We start from the raw sequence: 23,879 nt of genomic DNA, 5'->3' as shown, positions 1-23,879 counted from the left end.
TGCAATCTTATGACTGAGGGAAAGAGTCTAAGAGATTGGGATTAAGCCTCTCTAGGGACTCAATAACCAAAGTATCTTGTTTCTCGCTCCTCAGGAAGACACCCAAAAGCTACTATACTAATGGACGTTTCAAAAACCCTGGATGTGTTTCCTCCAAGCCTATCGAGGATCGGACTTACACTGAGAATACAATTCAACTTGTCAATCAATCGCCAGATACTCACCAGAGACCAAGACAAGTTTCCAACCTTAAAGGGAAGTGAGTGAGCAGCGGATCGGTGTGGGGCAGGAATCGTCCGCCATGGTGGGGCTACCTTACCTATCGAGCCCCCGCCCTCTGCAGATACAGCAGCTAAAGGTACCTCAACCGCCCCGGCCTCTGTCCCTCGACGGCCACCTAGCTCAGTCAGCCTCTCGAGCACCCGATGAGACGTCATTTCTCTCCCTGCCACAACGACCCGATATCTCCAAGGCTTCGGAGACCAAAATCCGCCCGACTTCTTCAGCCCGACAGGCCTTTCGCCCGCCATGGAGTCCATTGCGCGGATATCCAGCCTGCTCGAGAGCGGTACGTTTCTTGCTCCTGTCGTCATGTCCCCTCGCTAACGTTTACCTCGTCCCAGCCCGAGAGCTCACCCTCGATGCCGCCTCAGCCACGCGCAGCTCCCGCAGCACCGGCCGCCCTCTCGACCGTACACAGATTAAGAAGCTACTGGACAGTCGAAATGAGCGCGAGGTGCTCGACGGCCTGCGCCGCGTCCTCTCGGTAGGCATCGCGCTCTTCCTAGCCAGCCTCCCCGTCCCTGCCTTGGCTAATCGACCCGTTCTGCATAGATGATGTACCGCGGCCAAAAGACGTTACCCTTCTTCTCCTCTGTTGTCAAGAATGTCGCCTCGCCGAACATCGAAATCAAGAAGCTTGTCTATATCTACCTCATTCATCATGCCGAACAAGAACCCGATCTGGCTCTGCTCTCCATCAACACCATTCAGAAATCCCTCTCCGATACGAACCCCCAAGTCCGCGCCCTTGCTCTCAAGACAATGTCTGGCATCCGAGTCCCAGTCATCAGTCAGATCGTATCTCTCGCAATCAAGAAGGGTGTGGCAGATATGAGTCCCTACGTACGCCGAGCTGCCGCCCTCTCCATCCCCAAATGCTACCGCCTCGATCCCACACAGTTGCCGCAACTCCTCGAATACCTAACTGCGCTCCTTGGCGACAAGCAGTACTTTGTCGCCGGTGCGGCAGTTTCGGCCTTCCTCGAGATATGTCCCGATCGAATCGATCTCATACATCCCCAGTACCGGGCGTTGGTCAAAAAGGTCGTAGACATGGACGAGTGGAGTCAGCTGGCGACGCTGAGAATGATGACATATTACGCAAGGAAATGCTTTCCCAGGCGGACACGCAGCGTTAAGATTCAGGAAAAGGCTGCCAACTTGGGCGACTTTTATGGAGAAACGTCGCAGACTGGAGGCGAGGAGCAAGAGGTTGCCGTCGTGGATCCAGATCTCGCCTTGCTCCTCAACGGTATCAAACCGTTGCTACAGAGCCGCAATTCAGCTGTGGTCATCGCGGTTACGAGATGTTACGTCGATATTGGCACGCCGGAATACGTCAAGACAGCGATTGGCCCACTCGTTGCGCTCCTCAGGGGGCCACAAGACATCCAGCAAGTCGCCCTCTACAACATTGTCTCGGTGTGCCTGACGAGGCCAACCGACTTTGTCAAATATGCCAGCCACTTCCTTGTCAGAGCTACGGACCCTGCGCAAGTATGGGAGCTGAAACTGGAAATTCTGACACTCATCTTCCCTCACGCACCGCCACACATCAAGAGCCTCATTCTGAACGAACTCGAGCACTTTTCCGGCTCAACGAACAAAGCGCTGGTAAGAGAAGCAGTACGCGCTATTGGACGGTGCGCCCAGACGGACTCATCTGCGGCTCCCAGGTGTCTTCGTTTACTACTCGGACAGATCACGAGTCTTGACGGAACCTTGGCAGCGGAATCTCTGACGGTGATTCGGCACCTGATCCAGCAAGATCCACAGGGGCATGTAGGCACAGTTGTTCGTTTGGCGAAGAACCTAGACTCGGCAACAGACCCTCAAGCAAGGGCAACCATCATTTGGCTTGTGGGGGAGTTCTCGGGCCTTGAAGGCGAAGACAATATTGCCGCAGATGTGATGCGGATTCTTCTCAAGGATTTCGCGAGTGAAGCAGAGGTAGCCAAGGGACAGATCCTTCTTCTCGCTGCCAAGGTCTACCTACATCACATAAACCGACAAAACGAGAACAAGGGCGAAGACGATGCGCCCGTACCAGTCCAGGACGACCACCCCGTGGCGAAACTCTGGGATTATGCGCTATTACTGGTCCGCTACGACACATCGTACGACCTCCGCGACCGAGCCCGGATGTACCGAGCCCTCCTTTCCGTGCCCCAACTAGCCACGTTAATGTTGTTGGCACCGAAGCCCGCGCCCCAAGCTCCCAGCCCATCAGAGACACGCAAGGGCTTCATGCTCGGCTCGTCAACGCTTGTGTTGGCCGGTGGAGGTGGCATTCACGGGTTACGTGGTTACGATGCTCTTCCCGAATGGGTTGCGGAGGGCTCAGAACCCGACAGGAGATTACGAGAGACAGAAGCAACATCGAGCTACGGTGAGGATAAAAACGTGCCGGCAAGTCAAATGCTCGACAGCGCAGTCAGGGCGGCGCCAACGAGGACCAACGGTCTCGGTGCCGTTGTGGGTGCCGGTGCTGCAAGCGGTGTTGGTGTCAAGACGCTCGATGACTGGCTTGCCGAGGAAGAGAAAGAGGAGCAACAGGCGGCCTTCCACATGGAGGAGGAAGAGGATGATGAGGACGACGAGGAAGAGGAGGAAGAAATAGACGATGAGGATGAAGAAGACGAGGATGATGACGAAGACGAGGAAGACGAAGAGGACGAGAGCAGCGACGACGACGACAGCGATTGACATGCACGTCGTCGCGTGCGAACCGGTAGCCAGAAGCTGCTCTCGTCGACCTGAAGCATATAATTAAATAACATACATTCTGGCACTTGGGCGCAAAGTTTCTATCGTGACAGTCATCAAACGCGTAGTTTTGCGGCAGGCTGGGCCAAATGCATGAACCGGTTCGCGGAGAAAACAGAAGACTACTAACTTGAAGGTATCGCATCCCAGAGCAACCGGTCTTATGGGGCAGAACTCGGCGACAGATTAGCGGAATGGGCAACGGGTGGTTTTCTTGACTGGCATGACAGCATTCCTCCTAAGCTTCGGAGAGATTGGTTGCCCCGACTGTCTGGGTCCAGTACTACGGGTGCTGGATCGCAGTTGCACACACGAATGCGTTTATAGTAGTCTCGATGGTTACCACGCGAGCGGCAGGCATACCTATCATCCAAGCGAACCGAGAGACCCGAGCCATCGCCTTTCGGATCCTCCTAGGCCTCTAATCCGCCGGTGTTTCTAGCGGGACTCGGGAGAAGCTCGAGTGATCCTTGTCGATATCTCGGTTAGGTGTTCGGGTGGCATTCTGTCAGCATCGCTTACCCCGTGTTATTCGGATAGGAAACACCCCGATGGGTGGATTCGGTGCAGACCCGAGCCAAGGCGCTAGATTGATGCTAAGATTCGGGCGTTGGTCTCCGTACCGTCTTTCGGAGTCTCCCCCGTTTGTTGCCTCAACTGTCTCTCCTCTTGACTCTGTCTGTTGTCTCTTACATATAGTGTTCGGGACAAAGGTTGTTGACTGCACTGGGGATCCGCAACTTGATCTCGAATCACTTTATCAATTCCTACTTGTGAAGTCTTAAGTCCTGATAAGATCCACCATGTCACAGAACGTCCGAGGGCCCAACAGAGAGACAACCAACATCCAATGGTCACCCCTCACACACACGCAAAGTCCGTAAGCGGCAGGCGCACTGGTTTCCAATTCGAGCGGGCGAGCGGGTCCTCGGGTAGAAGACGAAGATCTTGGCTCTGTCCTTAGCGTCACCGTTTGCTGCCAACCCTTGTCGCTCTTTTCGCAGAAGATGCCATCTCGTTTCTCTCGTTTTGCTCGGTTTTCGTGTTACTAACCTATACGCTGACCAGTCATATGGCAGAGAAAACTGAGGAGAGGGTTGTCATGGATTTCTGGACCCTGAGATGGTGGTCTGTCTGCCTGTCAGTACGCAGATACTAAAGAGGCAGAGGCTGCTGTCCATGTTGTAGCTGAAGCTCATATGTTTCGCATCCATATATGTAGATGACAAACCTCGGCTGCGTTTCTTACTGTCATTTCTATTCGGCATCTACATCTTGGTTCAGTCCAAGTCTTTTTATTTCTTCCAAGGCATTTTCGACAGAACCATTGCCTCTTCAGGCTCGTGGCAACAATAACAGATACCAAGCGAGAGGAAAGAAACGAGGACTCGGACAATATACCATCCACTCAAACTTGCGATCGATCGCTCTGGTGACTTCGGGCACCTTGGGAAGATTCGTGTACATCCCGAGCCTCAACGAAGCCAGACGACTTTACTCAGCAGCACATCCAAATCGACCATCATGTCGGCCAACGACACCACGACACGGCGGCCTTTCCGCGAGTGTACCGAAGTCTCACAGCTTTGCCCCGTCGAGATGACAGTCTTGTCCTACTACCCCAACTTCGGCGCCAACATCTTCTTCGCCGTCGCTTTTGGTTTGATCGTGCTCGTGTCAGCAACCATTGGAACATGGAAGCGCACATGGACGTTCATGGCTCTTGTGACGGGCGGCTGTGTCCTCGAGACAGTTGGTATGGAGTTCCCTTCCTGCCTTGCCATTCCTCACACACGAACCCATCATCCCAACTTACAACTGGATGAACCATGCCACCGTGCTCCTAGACCCGCAAGCACCATCAAGAATCCCCCTTTCTAACAACTGACATGACTCCAGGCTACGTCGGCCGCACCCTCCTCCACGAGAACCCCTGGAACAAGGACGCTTTCCAGATGCAAATCTGCACCATCATCCTCGGTCCGACCTTCATCTGCGCAGGAATCTATTTGACCTTAAAACACGTCTCCGCCAACCTCAACCCATCCCTCTCGCGCGTCCGCCCTCGTCTGTACCCGCTCATCTTCCTCCCCGCCGACCTCACCTGCCTCATCATCCAGGCTATCGGTGGCGGCTTGGCTGCTGCGGCGGGCCAGACGAATAAGAAGCTGCTAGACGGGGGCAACCAGGCCATCATTGCGGGTATTGTGCTGCAGGTCGTCGTGTTGATGCTGTTTGGGATCACTGGTGCGGACTACTGGATCCGCGTGAGGAAGTGGGCGCACGGGGCCGATACCAGCGCCGGCGATGTCTCGCTGTACCATGCCAAGAGGTTCAGGTCCTTTATCTACGCTGTTACGGTGGCGTATGCTTGTGTTATGATTCGTTGCATTTACCGGTAAGTTGGGCTGGTATACCACAAAAACAACAGAGGACAAGGGTTGACTGATCTTGTTACAGTGTTGCCGAGATGGCCGGTGGATGGGGCAACCATATTATGCAGGACGAGGTTTCCTTCATGATCCTCGACGGCGGCCTGGTCTTGATCTGCGTCACGATGCTTACAGCCTTCCACCCGGGTTTATTCTTCCCGCAAATGGCGAACGCTCGCAAGGCATCTGTCGGAGAGAAGTCGGAGGCGACAACAACATCAACACCTGAAAATACCAAGATCGAGTCTGGGCGCGAGTCCGCATGAAGAGTCGAAAAAAGGATGTTAGAATAAAGAAGATGGTGTTAGACGGATGAAGAAGGGATCATGGAAACACTGTTCTCGACAGATAGTCAGGTCAATTAGGAACCGGCGCAAAGGCGCTAAGCCTCCTCTCAAAGCCTCTTAGACTGTGGGTTTGCACTTTGTCAAAAAATTTGACACAATATTCAGTGAATTTCAACTCTGCCTTTCTGTGAGCTTTGTCGAGTATGTTCATATCGACAAACCAAGTCTACAAGATCTGTCTATCAGTGGACCGACAAAGACTTGATTGTTTATTGTTTAAGAAACAACGTTGGTTCAATATTTAGAAAGTCCCCTCAACAATATTCACGTGTCACACCTAGACAGTGACTTGACTTCTACACATAAGCTAGATGTTTTCCCTTAGATTCTCCACGGAAAACTGTCGATAACCTCATCTAGAATATCCTCCAACAGCCAGACATATTGTATGAGATAGGAAAGCAGTCTTTGTAAGTAATTCCCATGACAACTTTGCTCACAATGTGTGTCACAGACGTAATCCATTACATGTGCAGCATCTGCAACACCCGTCTAGGAAAACCACGTCGACGAGTCCTCGAGCATTGTTCCGCTGTCATCCTGAACGGCAAGAACCGCCAACACTGCGGCGTCCTCTACGACACGGTTCCTGAACCGTCCGCTGCCGATCCGGCACTCAATCATTCGGGACTCGAGTTTGAAGTCTTGAAAACAGCGTTGGGCTACACTCTCATCGAGCCACAACACCGTCGTCCGAAGCCAAAGGCGATTCGATGCGACTTATGCGTAGACCATCTTGGGGAGAAAGAGGCTGAAGTGAGAGAGAAGTGGTGGAGGGCAGAGACAAAGGCACTGGCAGGTACCAGAAAGAACAAACGGCCAATCCCAGGACCTTCAACTGCGGGGTGGTCTGACATCTATCGATGAATGGTTTCATAGTTCTGGTAAGTGTAGGTTTCCCAAAGGCCCTAGAAATCTAACATCCTAGCTCGACGGATGACTGTTTTTCACTCCTTGCCTCCCAAGTACCGATAAACGACGGAAAAGTCCCGCCCTTTGCACTCTTCCTCGGCCTCAGCAGAAGCATACACCTCGGTTGCCTTGCCCGCCAACTCCAACTTGGCACCAGCCTCCCGCGCAGCAACGACGGCCAACCCAAGATCTTTGCGCATCAGCCCGATCCCAAACCCGCCCTTATAATTCCGTCCCGCGGGACTCCCCTCGACGACGCCCTTGACGGGGTTATTCACCTCGCTAGGCCAGCACTTGCCCGTACTAACGTTGATCACGCCCGCGAGAACCTTGGGATCCAACCCCCACTTCATGCCCAGGTTCATCGCCTCAGCCGTGGCGATGTTGTTGATGGCCAGTAGGTAATTATTCGCCAGTTTCGCCGAGAGCCCCGTCCCCTGCGGTCCGCAGTGCAACACGCGCCTGCCCATACGCAGGAGCGTCGGCTCCACGGTGGGAAGATGCGTTGCGTCGCAGCCGAGCATGAAGGTGAGCGTGCCGGCCGTGGCACCGACGACGCCGCCGGACATTGGGGCGTCGACGAAAGTGCCCTGGTTGCTGGTTGAGGCCGAGACCGAGGCGGCGACCTCGCGGGACGAGGAGGGGTCGATGGTGGAGCAGTCTATAAAGGTGCGTTTGCGGGAGGGCAGGTCTTTGAGGATGGAGGCGTAGACTGCTTTGACGTGGGATGGTTCGGGGAGAACGGTGATGACGGTGTCCTGGTGAGTCGTATTAGTATTCATGCCCTTGGTACAGAAATTGGAGCTTGAAGAAATACGGCATGAGGCTCTCGAGATCAGAAGACTTAGGAAGTTGCTTTACTCAGTGGACGGATGTAGGCCGCCTCATAGTTGGCAAAACAGTTTTAAGAATGCATCATACGAGCACAGATGGGCCATCTTGAAAGATGGAAAAACGAAACACGGTAACTTACAGCTTCAATTGACGCATCTCGTGCAGTGTCAACAACAGCAACCTTTGCGCCGCCGGCCTGAGACTGGTCCATCTCCTTTGCCAGGTTGGAGATGGCGTCTTTATTGATGTCAAAGATGCGAATCTCATCTTTGGGACTCAACTTGGACTGAAGGTTCTTGGCCATTTGGTAACCCTGAAATGGGACGGTCAGCTTCATGAGGGGTTCAATGCCATTGAGTTTAGGAGGGCCATACCATTTGTCCTAAGCCGATGAAGCCATAACTCTCCAACCGCCGGTGCGTCGTCGCAAAGCCGCGCTGTTGTTGAACGAGTCTCGGCAGAGCTCGCAATGTGGAAGCTGCCCGCATCTTGTGAAATGTATTCCAATTTCAGATGAGGAAAAGCAACAGGTACTTGAGTGACAGTGAAAAGAAGGAGACAGAGCACACTCAAAACCGGAAAGATGTAAGTGTACAATGCTCTTGTTCAAAGTTGGATGAGAGACGGGCACTCCAGCCGATCGTAACCCCAGCTTTCCACTTCCACTTCACCCGCTTGCGCGCTGCGGGGGAGCAAGCCAACGGTTATCCGGGGAGCCGGCCATTGCCGGTGTTAGCCATGCCCGCTCGTGTCTACCCCGAATGATGCACGCGGGCGACCTTGGACCTTGGCCCTTGGCCCCTCCCCCCGTCATCCGAGACCTTTGTCTCCCAACCCATGCATTGGTGCGTCTGCGGGAGCGGCCCTGATCGAATTGGAGAAGAAAAGAGTGGTTCCGCGCCCCTTGCAGATGATGCTAAGAATACCGCATGGTGCCGGGAGAGCGCACACATATACTAACGTCGCTTGGGAAAAGGTCAAATCCGAGCTTAGCCTTCCCCTCGCGACAGAAAGGTGAGTAGGAGAGGAATTACTTTCCGCTTTTCAGACATCGTGAGAAATTTCTGATTTCTTATATGCCGTGGCATGTGGACCGAATGACATCAGTTTGACAAACATCATCTCCATTGCCGATGGAGACAGTTGAGACGACGATGGAGACTGAAGGGATAAGTGGTGGAGATTTCGGCGAGGAACTGACTCTTCGCCAAGGGCCTTCCATGAAATAATGGGACGTCTGACTGAGTAATAGACGGTTGGGCCATTGTTTTCTACCAGCAGCGGCTGGGATAGCTTAGGGACAAGGGCCTCGTACGGCCAACTTGTAACATACAAGCCAGTCAACAACCCAAGCCTCGCATCATACCATGCACTAAGCTATGTAGGCGGGTACTACATTGAGGAAAGTTGTGGAGTGACTCGGACAAAAACCGGATGAGGCTCTGCTTGAGCGAAATGGAGCATCCGGGTAGCTGGCTTCACAAGCACAAAACGTATCATAGTCGTGATAGTTACATATTGCACACGTTCATTAGGGTCAACGACATAACACCCCTTGACTGCTTACGAGCGACATAATTGTCAAGACGATAGCGCCTCGAAGAAGCATCTCTTGCAACGCATGCACCGTATCCCATTCGACGCCGAAAAGCAGAGAAATACCTAAACAATACATCAACTACAATTGCCTCAATCCTGAACCACGGCCTTGCCCTCCCGCGTATCCCCCTATCGCCCGTGGAGACGATCTCAATGTACACTTATTTGATCCCACCCAATATTCCACAAGCAACGAGTGAAAAGAAAGCTGGCCCGAGTGCCCTCGGGCTCTATCTGGGTATGATGAGTAAGGCAATAAAACGATATAGAAAGGCTGCCGCCGAGTCCTCGGCCTGGAAAACGGGCTTGAGGCAGTCAGAATATCTGATATTCCACGACTGTATCAACCGTCTTCACTGCAACCTAGAGCCCCCCGAAATGCTCCCGACACGTCAAACGACGTCTCAGAAAGAACCAACAAAGTACGAGAATGCGCTGCAAATTTTGTTAGCCGATTTCAGTCCCAGATGGCAATGAGCAAATCAGAGATACATACCCGACGGCCAGTGACACGGCACTCAGACCAAACAAAGCCCGGTTCCGTACGCGGAGCTTCTTGACCTGCACCTCGGTGGTCTTGGCCTTCTTCGACCGCGGCTCCTCGACGACCTCCTTCTCCTCATCCTCATCGTCTCCTTTTGAAATCTCTTCGGCTCCACGCTTGCTCTTGGTCTTGGGACTGTCAACGCCTTCTGACTTGATGGCGGCCGCCTCGACCATTTGCTTCGCCTCCGCAATCATACGCGCAGTCTCCTCGGCAGATGGTGGCTCTGCGCTCAACAGAGGAAGCTCTAGTGACACGGCAGTGTGCTTAGTCTCGTTGCCGTCCTCATCCGTCTTGATAGCTTGGTCAACTATGACCTTGGCCTTGGGCTCTTCTTCCCTAGCCTCAAATACAAGCACTGGTTCCGTCTCGACAGTCTTGACAATGGTCTTGATCTCCGCTTCGGCGTCCTTGTCCTCTTCAATAACGCCGTTGACTTCCAGCTTAGTGGCAATTGTGGGCGTAGATTCTCTAGGCTCAACAGAGTCGGCCTTGGCCCGGCGCTTTCTGGGCGATCGGACAGGTCTAGGGAGTGTCGTGGCAGCGGCGGCCTTGGTAGGGCTTGCTGAGCGGCGAGATCGAGTGCTGCGAGGGAGTGAAGTCGGGGTAGGAGGAGCAAGCTGAGGGTGAGCCTTGAGAAGCTCGTACTTGGGGGGCGCCGTAATCTTCTTAGGAGGGCTATCAGGGGTGTTGGAAACGGCAATAGTCGCGGGATCCAGTAGGGCGCGAATCCAAGGCCCAACGCCGTACTCCTCAGCCAGCGCCAATGCATGGTCTGGAGGAATCCAGACGTTGCCGGCAGTCTCCTCGGGACTGGTAGAAGCGAGTGACTTAATGTACTTGCGTTCGGCCTCTTCTTCGGCGGCCTCGGCGTAAGGGAAAGTAGCCTTGAACATTCCTGTCGCAGAAACAAAGCCGTCGTGGCTGCGTCGCATCAAGAAGTAGCTGTTAGGGCTGGACTTGAAGATGCCAGAGACGATACCCTTGGGCAAGGGAGCGCGGAGGTGGGCATAGTCGAATACACCGAGAGCAGCGCCTTCCCCTTCGGCCAGGTTGACCATCTTGGCCGTCAGCTGAGTCTGACCGAGTCGACGACGGGCTACGAGGTCATCGTCTAGAGTCTGGTTAGCAAGCACAAAGTGCTAGGCGCAGTCAATTGTTCGTACAACGGGGCACATCCTCAGTCATGAGGGTGTTGCGCTTTGCGGGCAGGTGCCGCTCGTGAGCTGTAGCAGAAGGCATTTCGGAAGTGTGGGACAGAGCGCGTAAAATTGGCGATTAAATTGGGTACGTTCAAAGGAAGTTTGCGATGCGCGCTGGCGGCAATCGAGGAGTGGTGTCTTCCAGGTCGCGTCGACGATGGGCTCGATCGGAGGAAGGGGCTAAATGGTCGCGTCAGCTTGAGGGCAGGTAGGAGCGCATAGATGGCGCGCAAAGAAGAGAATGATGGTGAGGTCTGTGGTAGGTGTCGCTTACCGAAGACTCGTTGGAGCTGACGGGAGCTGGCGATGGAGTTGGATCCTCGGAGCGCCAACGTGACGTGACGGGTCTGTCGCGTAAAAAAAAAGGGTGCAGGGGTGGGTTGGCGATGCGGTTGATGAAGAAAAAAGATTATAATTGATTGTAGGCAATGGGAACAGCGATCCCGATAAGGGCACAGGCACAAAGGGCAAAGCTGTCTCAAAGGATGGATCGAGGGGAAGAAAGAAGATGTGGAGGGAATGTGTGTGAGAGAGTGAGGTGTGGTAGTGGTGGTGTGAAGGAAAGAGGGAGGGACGAGTCGCGGGATAAGAGAGAGAGAGGTGGTGGTGGTGACTTGTGAGGAGGAGAGGATGGGGGAGGAAATGGAAGGAAGAGAGGCGGCCCCGGGACGGGAAGAGCCTGAAGCTGGGCTACTTTTGCGCGCGCAAATTGGAGCAGTAGGTACCTCACCACTCGAGTCTCCAGCAGCGTGTCTCGTCCACCGGAGCGTGTGGCAGCAGCAGTAGTAGAGCAGTAAGAGAAAGAGAGCTTCACCTCAAACTTTGGGGGTCCTCCTGCTCATTGGGTAAGATTGGAGGGAGGGGTGGAACTGCGGGTTCGGAAAGCGAAGCGTGACGGCGTGACCCTGACGCGGGAGAAGCCTGAAGGTCGAAGAGCACGTAAAAGGCACTATTGGAACGAAGTATGCGACATAGATGGATACCTCTGTTACCCAAGACTATAAAACTGGAAGAGATGTACCTGTCTATCGCGACTGCCACTTGCCGCATTTGACGACCAGCACTCCCGGCGCTTTCCCCGGAAATGCAGTTAGAACGGATAGATACATCCTGCCAGCTGCGCAAGGTCGGAAGAAAAGTCCCTGACTCCTGAGGAAGGAGGGAAGGAAGATTATCGATGCGACGGTCCCTTCCTTCTTTGCCTTTACCCGTTGCGTGACCCATGTCGCTTCTTAAGCCAAGGCGAGAGAAATTTGAGATTTTGACACTTTTCTGTCCCATTGAGCACACGTTTCCTCAGAGAAGCTCTTCAGTCTGCCCCCCGGTCTGTCCCCAACAATTTTCGTCGCGAACGCGCAGAGCTTTGGACACCCTGGGCGCCGTTCGCATTCTCCAGCCAAGCGGAGACAAACGAGCCACAGGCCACAGGATTCTAGGTTCTTCAAGCTCGAGAGGGTCCAGTGTCTCTTCTCCCATTTCACCAAGGTATGGAGTACTGAGTGCTCCGTACTGTGTCCGTACTTCTCCAGCATGCCATGCATGGATATCCCCCCTTTCAACTTGGTCGACATCCTTTCCTTGCACCGAGATTGAAAGCGGCGGCAGCACCAGAGCAAGCAGCGCGGGGGGCCCTTACCCGGCTACGATTGTGCCTGGCAACGGGCGAACTGCAGCTATCCCGCCTTCAGCCCATCATTCGACCACGTTTCCCCCATCCCGTGCATTGCAGTATCTACCTACACAGTGCAGTATTAGCTGCAGCAGCTGCAGTCTAATCGATAAGGGAAGAGTGCTCGCTCATGGAAGTCTTGGGTTTGGTTGACACAATAGGAGGTCCATCTTTTCTGTCGCTAGGTGCCTAAGACAGATGAGGCCGATGGTCAGCCTCTAGAGTTCCTCATCTCGCCTAGGCTGAACAGCAAGAAAGACGGATCCAGGAACCAAGTACAATAGGACACTGCTGCCAGAGCAACGACAGTGCCAGGCTTGCTGATATGGTACACGGCGTTCTCGTTGCTGGGATTTTGGATGGCTTACCAGCCAGAAACTACCTATTTAGAACTGCGCAACCGTGACAAGCTGGTACTTGGAAATGGGTGATGTTTCCTGCTCTTTAAGATGGCCTGAATGCTGATGGGATCGGCTTAGTCTTGGTACCCATTACATAAACCGTTATGTGGATACTGCATAAATGCACGTTGCTCTTCTGTGCATAAATCCCTTGGGTCATAATAATGCAAACCAGCGACAAGACCCACTAAAGAGAAGCTCTGGCCTCCGGGAACGATGCCGCTGCCAGCAAGAAAGCTCTTCAACACTGGCGCACTACGTAGTGCGGATAGCTCATTCTCATGGATGGCCCGCATGAAGCATCTGCCACCTGTCAAGCGCGGACTTACTAGACGATATTCTCACATTGGGTGGTGCGAGTGCTTACCTGAGTGCCAAGGTATTCAAGCAAAGGGGCGCGGGATGAAGTAAGCGGGTGTTCATTCTGTACTTTATTCGCGGTCTCCTGTCTCGAGCAGTGGGGAGTACCGGATTCCTGAAGCTTGTCGATTGTGCCCCTCATCAGGAACCACTCCAGACCGCTCATCCAGCCGATACGCGCAATATCGTGGTTGATATGAATGGATGCTCTCCTCTTATCCTCCCATCCCGTATCGAGATTGGCTGCAGAAGACACTTGGAGGGGCAGAAAGCTGCATAGCAACCTACTATGGTAGGTATTTGTATCTGGGTATCTAAGTAGGTACCTTACCTACACAGCTACTTGGCTCTCCTGCCCGGGGTACTTGGCTTGGGCAATGTGGTACGGTGAGGTCGCACGGCATGATAGTCGTCGAGGGGCGGCAGCGATTCCATTCAATGAGGTTGGATCTTTTGATCTTTGTTTCCTCATCAAAGCTATCGCAAAGCAGCCTCATCAGTCAGCACAGTTGCCTTTGCTCTGACTTCGTAATTGCAAGGGGAGGAGATACATAGGATGGTAGGAGGGCTTTGGTGATTGTGCCTGGTTTCGTGTGTGAAGTTCCATCTTGTTCCAGATGTTGGCCAATCAATGCAGGTCCAGACCCAAAGATAATTCGACCAATGAAGTCTCTCGTCCCGTCCAGTCAAGGCCGGTCCTGAATCCATCAGAGCCCACTTTACAGCGCCCACAGTCCCCCAACTGGCCCTGACGCGGTGACGCTTCCCCCCAATGACCCCCCCCCCCCCTGCCTCGTCGATTTTTGGCTGGCACTGGCTGAGAAGAAGGCAGACCCAGACTTCCAGACCCAGCCCGACCTGAGCAGAATGAGGGGCAACGGGAAGCGGTGACCTTTGCCGTGCGCTGTTGCTTTGCGGCTTGCCTCGCCTTGACTGGCCGGGGACAAGGCCATGGCCTTACCTCAACTCCATTCGCCCTGACCTTACTACCATCCTACCTTACCTGATCCTCAACTTCTCTCCTCCAGAGTAAACATTGTCACAGCCTTCCAATTTACGGCATCATCACACACCTGTGCTACTTTCCTCCCAAAGCCTCCGATACACCCGCTCCCAAACCAAGCCTCCACAGCTCAAGCTCCAGCTCCAGCTCCCACATTTACCCCACCATCACCATCATCACCATGGCTTCCCACGAGCAAGAGGACACCATGCCCGAGGAGACTCAGGGCTACAAGCTCTCCCAGCCCAAGCAGAGTCTGGCTGAGTACCAGAAGATGGGTAAGTCTTTGACTTTGTATTGATTCTTGATCCCCATTTGGTTTCTTTCAGTTCTGGGTGCTGCTGTTTGGGGGCGAGACAGCTCCAGCTGGGTCCCTTCAGAAATGCCCCTCACACCTTTCTTCACCTTGCCTTGGAATCGGTGTGTGCAAGATGTGAGCCTCTTTCATCTCTGCACTCACCTCGGTGACAGGAAGTGGCATGCTCGACATCCATCTCATGGCACAGTTCACCAAAGAGCCAGCAGGAGAGGGAAGGCACCCAGCTGCTTGCACCTTCCTCACCCACGCCCACACCCATTCTCACACTCACTCTCGCACTTCACTCACCCTCACCTTCACCCTTGCTGTCTTTCAACCACCTTTTTCATGATCACCATCACCGTTGCCATCACCAATCTCAATTTTCACTTTCTCCTTATTATCACTACGATATCAATACCACAGACACCTTACATGTAATACCCTCTCATTACCATGGAGGCGTTATATAAGGGTATGCGTCGCATGATGCAGAGGCGCAACCGTAATAACGCCCTCGCCAACCGGAACTCCATTGAAGTTCCCCCTGTTCCTCTCTCGACTCCCTCGGGATCGCGTCCTCAGTCATTTAAGATGATGGAGGAGAGACACCTTCACCGAGCAAGAGCTCTATCACACCCTGTTCCTCCCAATCCTCCCAACTCACCCCGCCTCCAAGAAAACATGCTCACCCAAGATCTCAACCTGATTCGGGACTTTTATATGTCTCCCCTTGTCGTTAGGGCAGCACATGGTCTGGCTGTTCTTGAGCCCTTGGACCTGGAACAATACGAGATGAGAGACGACCGGCCGACTAACAGCACCACAGACGAGAACGATGAGTCTCTCCAGCGCTACAAGGAGTCTCTCGGCCTTGGCGGCGGCAAGGACCTCTCTGACGCTTCCGACCCCCGTGTCTGCATCATCCTCTCCCTGACCATGGAGTCTCCCGGTCGCGACCCCGTCACCATTGACCTGGCTGCTCCTGGCTCTGAGGCGACCCTCAAGGACAAGCCCTTCAAGATCAAGGAGGGCGCCAAGTTCACCATGGTTGCCAAGTTCAAGGTCCAGCACGAGATTCTCAGCGGTCTGCAGTACGTCCAGGTCGTCAAGCGCAAGGGAATCAAGGTCAGCAAGGACTCTGAGATGCTGGTAAGTCTTCCCTCCCCTCACTTTCATCTCATCACAGTGATGCTGACCGTTATCCTAGGGCAGCTACGCTCCCAACACCGACAAGCAGACCACTTACACCAAGCGCTGTAAGTTTCGCGCCTGAAACAGTGTCGGTTGATGTAGCAATACTGACCCTTTGCACAGTCCAAGAGGAGGACGCTCCCTCCGGCATGCTCGCCAGAGGTCACTACAACGCCATCTCCAGCTTCGTCGATGATGACAAGAAGACTCACTTGACCTTTGAGTGGTCTTTCGACATCGCCAAGGACTGGTAGAGTGGACGAGGCCCCTATGGTTGAATTACACTCTCGCCCTGTCATCCTCATCCTCATCGACCCGAAAAGCTGTCCTGTCTCTCTCGTCTTACAACTTCATCTTCCGAGTTCGATCCCTTTCCCGGAAGGAGAACGCATGCATCGGCAGAATCGAACTCGATCGCGGGTAGGAGGACATATGTGGTGGAACTCGAGGCAGGCATGCAGGACCAACATCTCACTCGCTCACTCCCAACACGAAGAGAATTCAAGGAGGTCAAACTAGGTCGCGGCCAACACGCAGGAAACATGGGTGATGGGCGAGGCCGATGGAAATTCCCTTTTTGTTCTCTTGCTATACAACAACACACACTCACACAAATTTTGCTCTCAACCTCATACACAGGTTATTGCACATGAAGTCACGATTACAAAAAACAAAACAAAAATTGGACGGTTTAGATGGCAGATACTTTTTTCGTTCTGCTAGGCCATCATCTCTTGTGCCCAAGCTACAAAAAATACAGATCCCTTTGGATCCTCATCAAGTGTTCGTCTATGGATCGTCCCGTGGCATAAGGCGTAAGACGTGACACCTTTTCAATGTACTCTAATTGTGGTGGTCTCGTCCACCTCGCAATTCTGATAATGACCTTTCATAAGGACAGCTCGGTGATGCACCTGAATCGAGGCTCAGACCACACACCATTTTCTTGCTCTTGTATAAATCATCCCCTTCTCATATCGTCTAGGCATCGAATGCAGACTCCAGCCGCGTTACAGAAAGTAATCGGGAAGGGAGTTGCCATCTGCCTGCTTCTCTCCACCACCCAGCTGCATGTCTTTATGCTGGTCATTCTCTGGTGCTGCAGCAAAGACGTTGAAAAACCTCTCGCCGGTGTCGCTGACCTCCAGAACACTAGCCATATTTCCACATCGGTAGCAGTAGTTAGGCGCACTCCATACTGTACTCAAGCGATCGTCGTATAAAACTTGGAAGCCCTCCTGGCATAGCTGGTGTGCTCTCAGAATGTGGTCCATATTGTTTACAGCCAAGAATTTCTTGACCACTTGTGCGCCAAAGGTATAGCCAGCTCCACGTGGACTGAGAGAGAACTCGTCGCGCTCGGGATCGGGATCAGACCAGACTAGGTCGGCCATGGGGCCTTCGTGAGGAATCTCGCGGAAACGGTCGATGATTACGATTTGGTCGATGGAGTGAATGGATGGGGAGAGGCCTGGAGCATACAAATTAGCAAACTGTCGATACGGGTAGGTAACGGCGTAGGCGCGCGCGTAGAGATGTAGGCTGTCTTACCGCCGTGGACGCAGAAGATCTTGTCGTTGATGACCACGCTCAGAGTCAGAAAGTCGAACATGTCGGTAAAGTAGTGCCATACGTTGGCGTTTCCGTATTTTCTTGAACATTCGGTATAGAAGCCATAGGACTGGGTGACGCCGCGAGACTCATGGTTGCCTCGAATCAAATGCACGCGATTGGGGTATCGAAGTTTCAAGCACACAAGCAAAGATATCGTTTCGACACTGAACATACCGCGGTCGACGTAGTCTCCTGTTGGGCAGCCAGTCAGTCAGGCTTTGTATTACCAACTTTTGATCCAAAGCGTACCCAGAAACAAGTAGTTGGTGTCTGGACACCAGCCACCAATCTTGAAGATCTCGATCAGGTCGTAGAATTGACCATGGATATCGCCGACGACGGTGACGGGGGCGCGAACGTGAACGACGTTGCTCTCGCGCATCAGCAGCTCTTTCGTTTTGGCGCAAATGGCCTCGATGACGGATTCGGCGAGAAGTTCCCTCTTATATAAGCGCGAGATGCACTCGTCGAGGTCGACGGAAGCTGTAGCAGCACATCGTGGTCAGGGAAACTGCACAACCTGGGGGACAAGAGCCATTCCTACCTGGGAGCCCGGGCATCTTTCACGTAGTGTTATGCGACAGCAGCTGTGAGGCCGGTGGTATCTAGTTGATTTTGGGGTGGAAAAGGTGTAGCAGGACTACAGCGAAGGGTTGTCGCAAAGGTCGGCGGTTCAAGAAGCAGGTCGTCGGAGACCACTTCTACTCAAGAGGCGGGCGATGTGTATTGGGGAGCTTCGTGGTTGTAGTAACATGATCGAGGACGACGTGTCTTTACATGCGAGCTGGAAGCGCGCGGCGGCAGAATGGACAAAGTGGACGAGTTGAAGCGCAGGCTGAATCGACGAAAGATGGGGGAGAAGGGGGGGGGGGGGTAGGGTAAATAGTGCACGCCTGTGTTGGGTGGGCTTTGAGTCGTCAAAAAGGACTGGTGGCTCAAGATACCCAGTCGCTCATGGCACAAGAGAGGAAGAGAACGAAGGAAAGCCGTGGCGATGCCCTCGGAAAGAGAGCGTGGTGAGGTAAGCTACCTAAGGCAAGGTAAGGTAAGGGACCTTATTCTTCAGTCGCAGTTGAACATTCTTTTCTGGGATGGTATGGGTGGTAGCTCTGACGGCGGGCAGCGAGGGACGTCATGCTGCAATGGACAGACGACGCCCATCTCAAATTGGAAGCAGCCGGGGGACAAGCTCGGGCCCGGCTGAGAAATCCCATCCAAACATCAGACACTTCCACCTACTCACGTACCTGACCGCGTGCTTACCTAAGGCAGAGTGACATGGAGGATGGGATGTGATTGGGCTCGGTCACATGCTACGGCCCCGCATTCAGACCTGGCAGTTGGCAGACACGGCAGGCTCAAGGCGCTTACGTACACATCAATAATTTAGGGGGTTCTTGTTCGCTACAAAGCCCCTACCTCAGCAAAAACGCCGCAGAAGCGCTGGGACTGCACCACGGCGCAAGGTGATAAATGGGTAGGAGGGCCACTACTGGCCAAGGAAGCCCCAGACTCGCCAGGTCAGCAGGGGGGGGGGGGGGCGCGTCCATCAACGGCTGCCCTGGGCTCATATAAAGTCACCTTCCCACCCCTCCGTCAGGGTTGACATGCCGGGTGCGCCCTTTTCTTTTCCTCACCTCACGCAGTTGCGTCTGTACAAATCACCTGCACTACCATTCTGATGGTACTCGTCCCATTTTCACCGGCCCGACGAGCTTCCCCGTTCATTGTCATTTCTTCCCGCCAGCGGCAGCTTTGGGTCTGCGTTTTCCAGAGAGACAACAGAATCTTGGTTGCTATTGCGAGCCCCGGCAGTGGACTGTAGTTCGATACTTTATTTCCTTGGTTGTTTTCAGACGCGTCTATCATTCACACACTGAGAGATGCTGGGCTGCCGACCCCGTCCGTTCAGATCAATTCCTCACCGTCTCCAGGGTTCAAACAGCACCTGATATCCGGATCGTCATAGAAAAGCAGCCACACTCTCCCTTCACCTTGGTTTTCCCTCAAGTTCTCAGGCACCGATATCTCTCTGGTCTGCCAGCTGGTCTTCTTGGATGTCGCGCCCGTCTATCTACCTTGGTCTCCGTTTGAATCTAGAATACCTAGCCTTTCTTTCATTTTTTGTCTTGACCGTTTCATCTTGCTCCTGGTTGAACTCAGATGCCCTGCGCCTCCGTATGCGCGATGGAACAGCATCTAGATGGTCCCAGTTGAGGTATTCGTATCTCTACCTTTTCAAGCCTCGCTCGAACAGCTCCAAATTGCCCTTGAGCGTGGCATAGCATCATGGTCTGCCAATCTAGCCCAATGACAGCAGATGCGAGCTCCTCAACATCTGGCTCATGACAACCTCGAGACTTGAAGACAAAACCAGTCCCAGATGTCCCATGAGATTTGTCATGCAGTCAGATATTGCCCCTCTAGATCCTAGTTTCTCAGATGATCTGGATGCACAAAGACAGTGCTTATTTGCTTCACTACTTATGCATGACATACCAGCAGTGTGTTCTTTGATGCTGCAGGCTGCACGTCGAAGTCTGCCCCCCTCAAGGCACAAGACATGCATCCGTACGACATGCAGCAAATCAAGCTGCATTGTCTGTCAGCTACTTACTGCCTCTTCCCAATGTTCTCGAGTCTAAGCCTGGCTGGACCGTGTCTCCTGCCGTCCTGTCCTGCCCTGAGGCACCTGCCTTGCGAAAAAAGAAAGCATGCCCCATCCGGCCCGATGAATTTCCGGCCCCTTTCAGCCTTCTGCGCGGAAGGAGTTGCCGTGGGTGTTCAGCTGTGCCTCACTGGGCAGGTGCATTTGCCCCACTTTACGCCTGAGCCTGGGCGCGCAACCTCCGTCCTTTGGTCAACTTCGTCGCGCTTTCCCACAACCTCATCCCAGTTGCCCTCTCTGGAATGAGACAAAGCCCACGATAGTCGCCTGGTTCGGGCCTCGCCATCAAAATCCCTCACTTTGGAGGTTGGACTACGGCTTTCATTACCAACCCATCTCACCTTTCCCTCCATACTTCGGCCATCAGCAGGCGATGCGCCACTCCAGACTGCCTAGGCGCATTCACTAGAGACCTTTGAAGGCTTCGAGGCATCGTCACCTTGATCAATAGACTGCCTGCCATCTCGTGTCTCAGTCAAATCAAGAGACCATCTCATATCCGCCACTACCTGTTCTGGGTTCGCCCATTATCAAGCATCTCCTTCACCTGCTGTAAGCGCAGCCCGAACACCAAGGTTTGCGTCTCTGACTCTCCTTCTCCTTCTTTGCCGAGCACCTTCTGATATATCAAGTCTTCTCTTATCCAGCTCGTGTTGGCAACCTCATCCGAATCATTTCTGCTACTAGTATACGGATACTTTCACCCTTCTCTACTTCTTGTTTTCTTACCGGGCCACTCCCAGCTCATAGATGCTATCCAGTTTCTCGTTACCTTGGTTACGGTAACACTCCCTACACCCTCATTGATCTCCCCTTCCGGGCTTGGGCTTGGGCCAAAGCTGTACGTCGATCCAAGAGCCAAGACACGACCATCATCAAGCATGGCCGACCACGCCCCAGGAATGGGGCCGTCCATGAAAGAGCCAAGCTGCATCAATTGTGGCGGCGTTGGCCATTGGGCTGTGGCTTGCCCGGAACCTGTCAGAGCGAAGCCCGCGTAAGTTTCGTGATGCAGAGTCTTGTCGGACGTGACAACAACTGTCCCTTGCTTCAAGTTTGAATCATGGCTGACTCGACCAAAGTGGACTGTCCCGGAAAAATATTTCGAGTGGCCATGATCATCATAGCCGGGGTGGTGAGTATCAACCCGGCGGACGCCGGCCGGGTGCTGTTGTGACCAAGTACTCGGCCCCACCAAGCGGCAATCCGATCGTCACTCGCTACGCTCCGCCCCCGGGTCAACCCCATGCTCCTCCGTACCCCGGCCCCCTGCCTTCATATCCTTCATATCCTCCACCTCCGAATGGCTACCCTCCCCCGCCGACAGGGAACTACCCCGGCTATCCCCAATACTCCCCGCCGCCGCCGCCTCCCCCGGGTGCCCACCCACCACCTCCCGCTCCTCCTGCACCATACCATTATCCACCATCTGGCCAGTATGGCGCGCCTCCGCCTCCCGGTCCGTCTGGACTGCCGCCTCCTCCTTATCAACCACCACCACAATACGCTGGCAGTGCTCCTTACCCTCCTCCTCCTCCTCCATCTTACTCTTCTGGGCCTGGATATCATTCCGGTCCTCCACCTTCAGGCGGCCAGTACCCGCCCTCATATAATTCCACACCTCCGGGAGGCTATCCTCAGCCGCACTATGGGTCTCAACCGCCCCCAACACCGAATACTTACCCTCCCTCATGGGCGCCGCCACCTCCAGGATATGGTCACCCGCCTCCTTTGCCTGGCCCTCCACGTGCTACACCACCGGGGCTCCCGCCAATTCCTCCTCAGAGGAACCAGCCGCCAAGAGACCGAAATGGGCGACATCGCCAAGGGCATAATAATCGAGATCGTTCTCGCCGAAATAAACAAGGCAATCAGTCGAAACGAGATCCTTCGCAGCCTAGACCAAAGTCGGAAAATAAAGCCAGACCAGTGCCAACACTGCCACAGCTCGAAGCCGTATCAAAGGCCGTCGAGGCGCCATCAGTCGCGAGCGACACACCTAAAAGCGTAAACATCAACAGTGCTTCAGAACAGGAAGCTGATGAAGAGTACGATTGGGACTGGGAAGAAGAGATGATCTTCAAAGAACTAGAGAAAACCCACCAGCCAGACCCAATTGCTAAGCCGTTACCGGGGCCTGAGGAATACCACGATAATATTGTGTTGCCTCCGGCGTGGAACGCCACTTGGATTCAGTCTCGATTTGCAACAGAAGGCAACCTCATGGAATTTTCGCGGCCGATACGAGAAACCGAGTTCTTCGTCACGTTGCAGTACGATCCAGCATTCTGGAAGTGCCCTGAGGGAAGTGCTCCTCAACAACCCCCTGAGCCACGAGAGAGGCCCAGCACGTTCAAGTCCAGTCGCCTTCCAGGTTTTCCGTCTCTCCCTCCGAAACCTCCTACTCCAGAGAACCGTGAATACCGTCTGGTCAATAATCGAAAGCGGACTTTGGACGATTCAACATACAAGAACCCTCGAGCCAGGGCCGTCCCAGAAGGTGGCGAATGGGCGGATCATCGTCACAAGAGGCACAAGGTTGACTCGCTTCCCGGCTATAATGCCGCCTCACCGCACAATCGGAGATCTAGGGAGGACTCGAGACCGACGGATCGCTATCGTCACCAAAGACCAGAACGCACTGATTCCGATCCAGGCCAGACGCTCCTCTTGTCCTTGGACGAGTCTCAAGACGCCGGCCCATCAAGGCGATTTGAAGACGCGGGACTCCAGGATTCTGGATACTACAGCTCTCGGAACGTTCGCAGACAGACATCGACCAACAATTTCCAGGAAAGGGGGGCATCACCACCTATGCTTCATCGCGGAGCATCACGACCAGACAGTCGGCCACATAGTCGACAGGCGTCTCGGTCCCGATCTCGTTCTCGCCACTCCCGCCGCCGTGGATCTCACAGCAGCCATGATGAATCACGTCCAGCTTCCAGGCAATCTGTAGCGTCCTTTGGTTCTGATGCATCGGAACTATCTGCACTAGAGGCCGAGCTCCTCGGCATTGCTCCCAAGTCCAAGGGAGACCGAGATGGCAAGCCGGATGGAATGAAGATGCGTAAGCGCGTCACTAAGGTTGATTCGGCTTACAGGTAAGTTTTCTTTCAATGCATATCGTTTTTGTTTTCTTTTTTTCTTCTTACTAACCCGGCATCGAAGTCGCCGATGGTGATTTTCTCCTTAGCTTCCATCCACAGGGGCGCACTTTCATGATTCAGCAAAAGCATAACATCTGGGTGTATCATCAATGCTCTACCCGTAAACAACGCAGACAGTTTCTGCGCAATTGTTCGCATCGTTACACTCTAAATGGCAGCAGCCTAGACATAGAGGCACCGCTATAATACATGACAGTCTGGCGGCATAGCATCAAAATCCGGCGTTGGGATGGAGTGAACCTGGCGGCCGAGGATTGGATCTTCGGCCTGGGGAAGGGCGTCCGTCATGTGGGTAGAATACTCGTTGAATGATTGACTATCATCTCGTTTCTTGCAATAGACACCTCCCGTCCATCTCTTTTTTTCTCAGTACATGTATGGCCGAGAGAGGCATGCGAATGGCCAGGCCAAAATCAAATTCACAAGAGAACCACAACGTTTCCTCCACCGCTATTGGTCAAAAGTGTTTAGTTTCCTGTCCGCCTGACACAAGTCCGGTGTCAAGTCATTGCAAGACCGAGCAGAAGGGATATGGCCTGTGCATCAGAAGTCTATTCAGCTTCGGACGAGGGCAGTGTTTGCCT

General features: G+C 53.7%; 8 protein-coding genes across 8 annotated transcripts; 5 read left to right on the top strand and 3 right to left on the bottom strand.

Moving 5' to 3' along the window:
• Positions 1-528: 528 nt before the first annotated feature.
• Positions 529-2,988, top strand: CABS01_09737 (uncharacterized protein; the record flags this gene model as incomplete). Its single annotated transcript, XM_060543094.1, has 3 exons — positions 529-568; positions 624-766; positions 835-2,988. 3 exons carry the CDS (start codon positions 529-531, stop codon positions 2,986-2,988), a joined length of 2,337 nt encoding a protein of 778 aa, XP_060399792.1.
• Positions 2,989-4,572: 1,584 nt separating this feature from the next.
• Positions 4,573-5,746, top strand: CABS01_09736 (RTA1 like protein; the record flags this gene model as incomplete). Its single annotated transcript, XM_060543093.1, has 3 exons — positions 4,573-4,804; positions 4,948-5,446; positions 5,509-5,746. The coding sequence occupies 3 exons, from the start codon at positions 4,573-4,575 to the stop codon at positions 5,744-5,746; spliced, it is 969 nt and encodes a 322-aa protein (XP_060399791.1).
• Positions 5,747-6,268: 522 nt separating this feature from the next.
• CABS01_09735 (uncharacterized protein) lies at positions 6,269-6,694 on the top strand (the record flags this gene model as incomplete). Its single annotated transcript, XM_060543092.1, has 1 exon — positions 6,269-6,694. The coding sequence occupies one exon, from the start codon at positions 6,269-6,271 to the stop codon at positions 6,692-6,694; it is 426 nt and encodes a 141-aa protein (XP_060399790.1).
• An 80-nt stretch (positions 6,695-6,774) lies between these two features.
• On the bottom strand, positions 6,775-8,061 carry CABS01_09734 (3-hydroxyisobutyrate dehydrogenase; the record flags this gene model as incomplete). Its single annotated transcript, XM_060543091.1, has 3 exons — positions 6,775-7,497; positions 7,713-7,886; positions 7,948-8,061. The coding sequence occupies 3 exons, from the start codon at positions 8,059-8,061 to the stop codon at positions 6,775-6,777; spliced, it is 1,011 nt and encodes a 336-aa protein (XP_060399789.1).
• Positions 8,062-9,576: 1,515 nt separating this feature from the next.
• CABS01_09733 (KilA-N domain-containing protein) lies at positions 9,577-10,958 on the bottom strand (the record flags this gene model as incomplete). The annotated part of the gene is made up of 3 exons (XM_060543090.1): positions 9,577-9,607; positions 9,669-10,830; positions 10,883-10,958. 3 exons carry the CDS (start codon positions 10,956-10,958, stop codon positions 9,577-9,579), a joined length of 1,269 nt encoding a protein of 422 aa, XP_060399788.1.
• A 3,574-nt stretch (positions 10,959-14,532) lies between these two features.
• Positions 14,533-16,097, top strand: CABS01_09732 (RHO protein GDP dissociation inhibitor; the record flags this gene model as incomplete). Its single annotated transcript, XM_060543089.1, has 4 exons — positions 14,533-14,629; positions 15,191-15,801; positions 15,860-15,908; positions 15,967-16,097. 4 exons carry the CDS (start codon positions 14,533-14,535, stop codon positions 16,095-16,097), a joined length of 888 nt encoding a protein of 295 aa, XP_060399787.1.
• Positions 16,098-16,853: 756 nt separating this feature from the next.
• Positions 16,854-17,938, bottom strand: CABS01_09731 (calcineurin-like phosphoesterase; the record flags this gene model as incomplete). The annotated part of the gene is made up of 3 exons (XM_060543088.1): positions 16,854-17,314; positions 17,395-17,649; positions 17,707-17,938. Coding segments are annotated over 3 exons (948 nt in total), but the record flags the coding sequence as incomplete, so codon positions are not given.
• Positions 17,939-21,006: 3,068 nt separating this feature from the next.
• CABS01_09730 (zinc knuckle) lies at positions 21,007-23,309 on the top strand (the record flags this gene model as incomplete). Its single annotated transcript, XM_060543087.1, has 3 exons — positions 21,007-21,122; positions 21,208-23,229; positions 23,297-23,309. 3 exons carry the CDS (start codon positions 21,007-21,009, stop codon positions 23,307-23,309), a joined length of 2,151 nt encoding a protein of 716 aa, XP_060399785.1.
• Positions 23,310-23,879: the final 570 nt, after the last annotated feature.

The sequence above is a fragment of the Colletotrichum abscissum genome (assembly GCF_030869225.1).
Source record: "Colletotrichum abscissum strain IMI 504890 chromosome Unknown Scaffold_24.1, whole genome shotgun sequence".
Lineage (NCBI taxonomy): Eukaryota > Fungi > Ascomycota > Sordariomycetes > Glomerellales > Glomerellaceae > Colletotrichum > Colletotrichum abscissum.
This window is presented reverse-complemented; position numbering and strand designations above follow the sequence as displayed.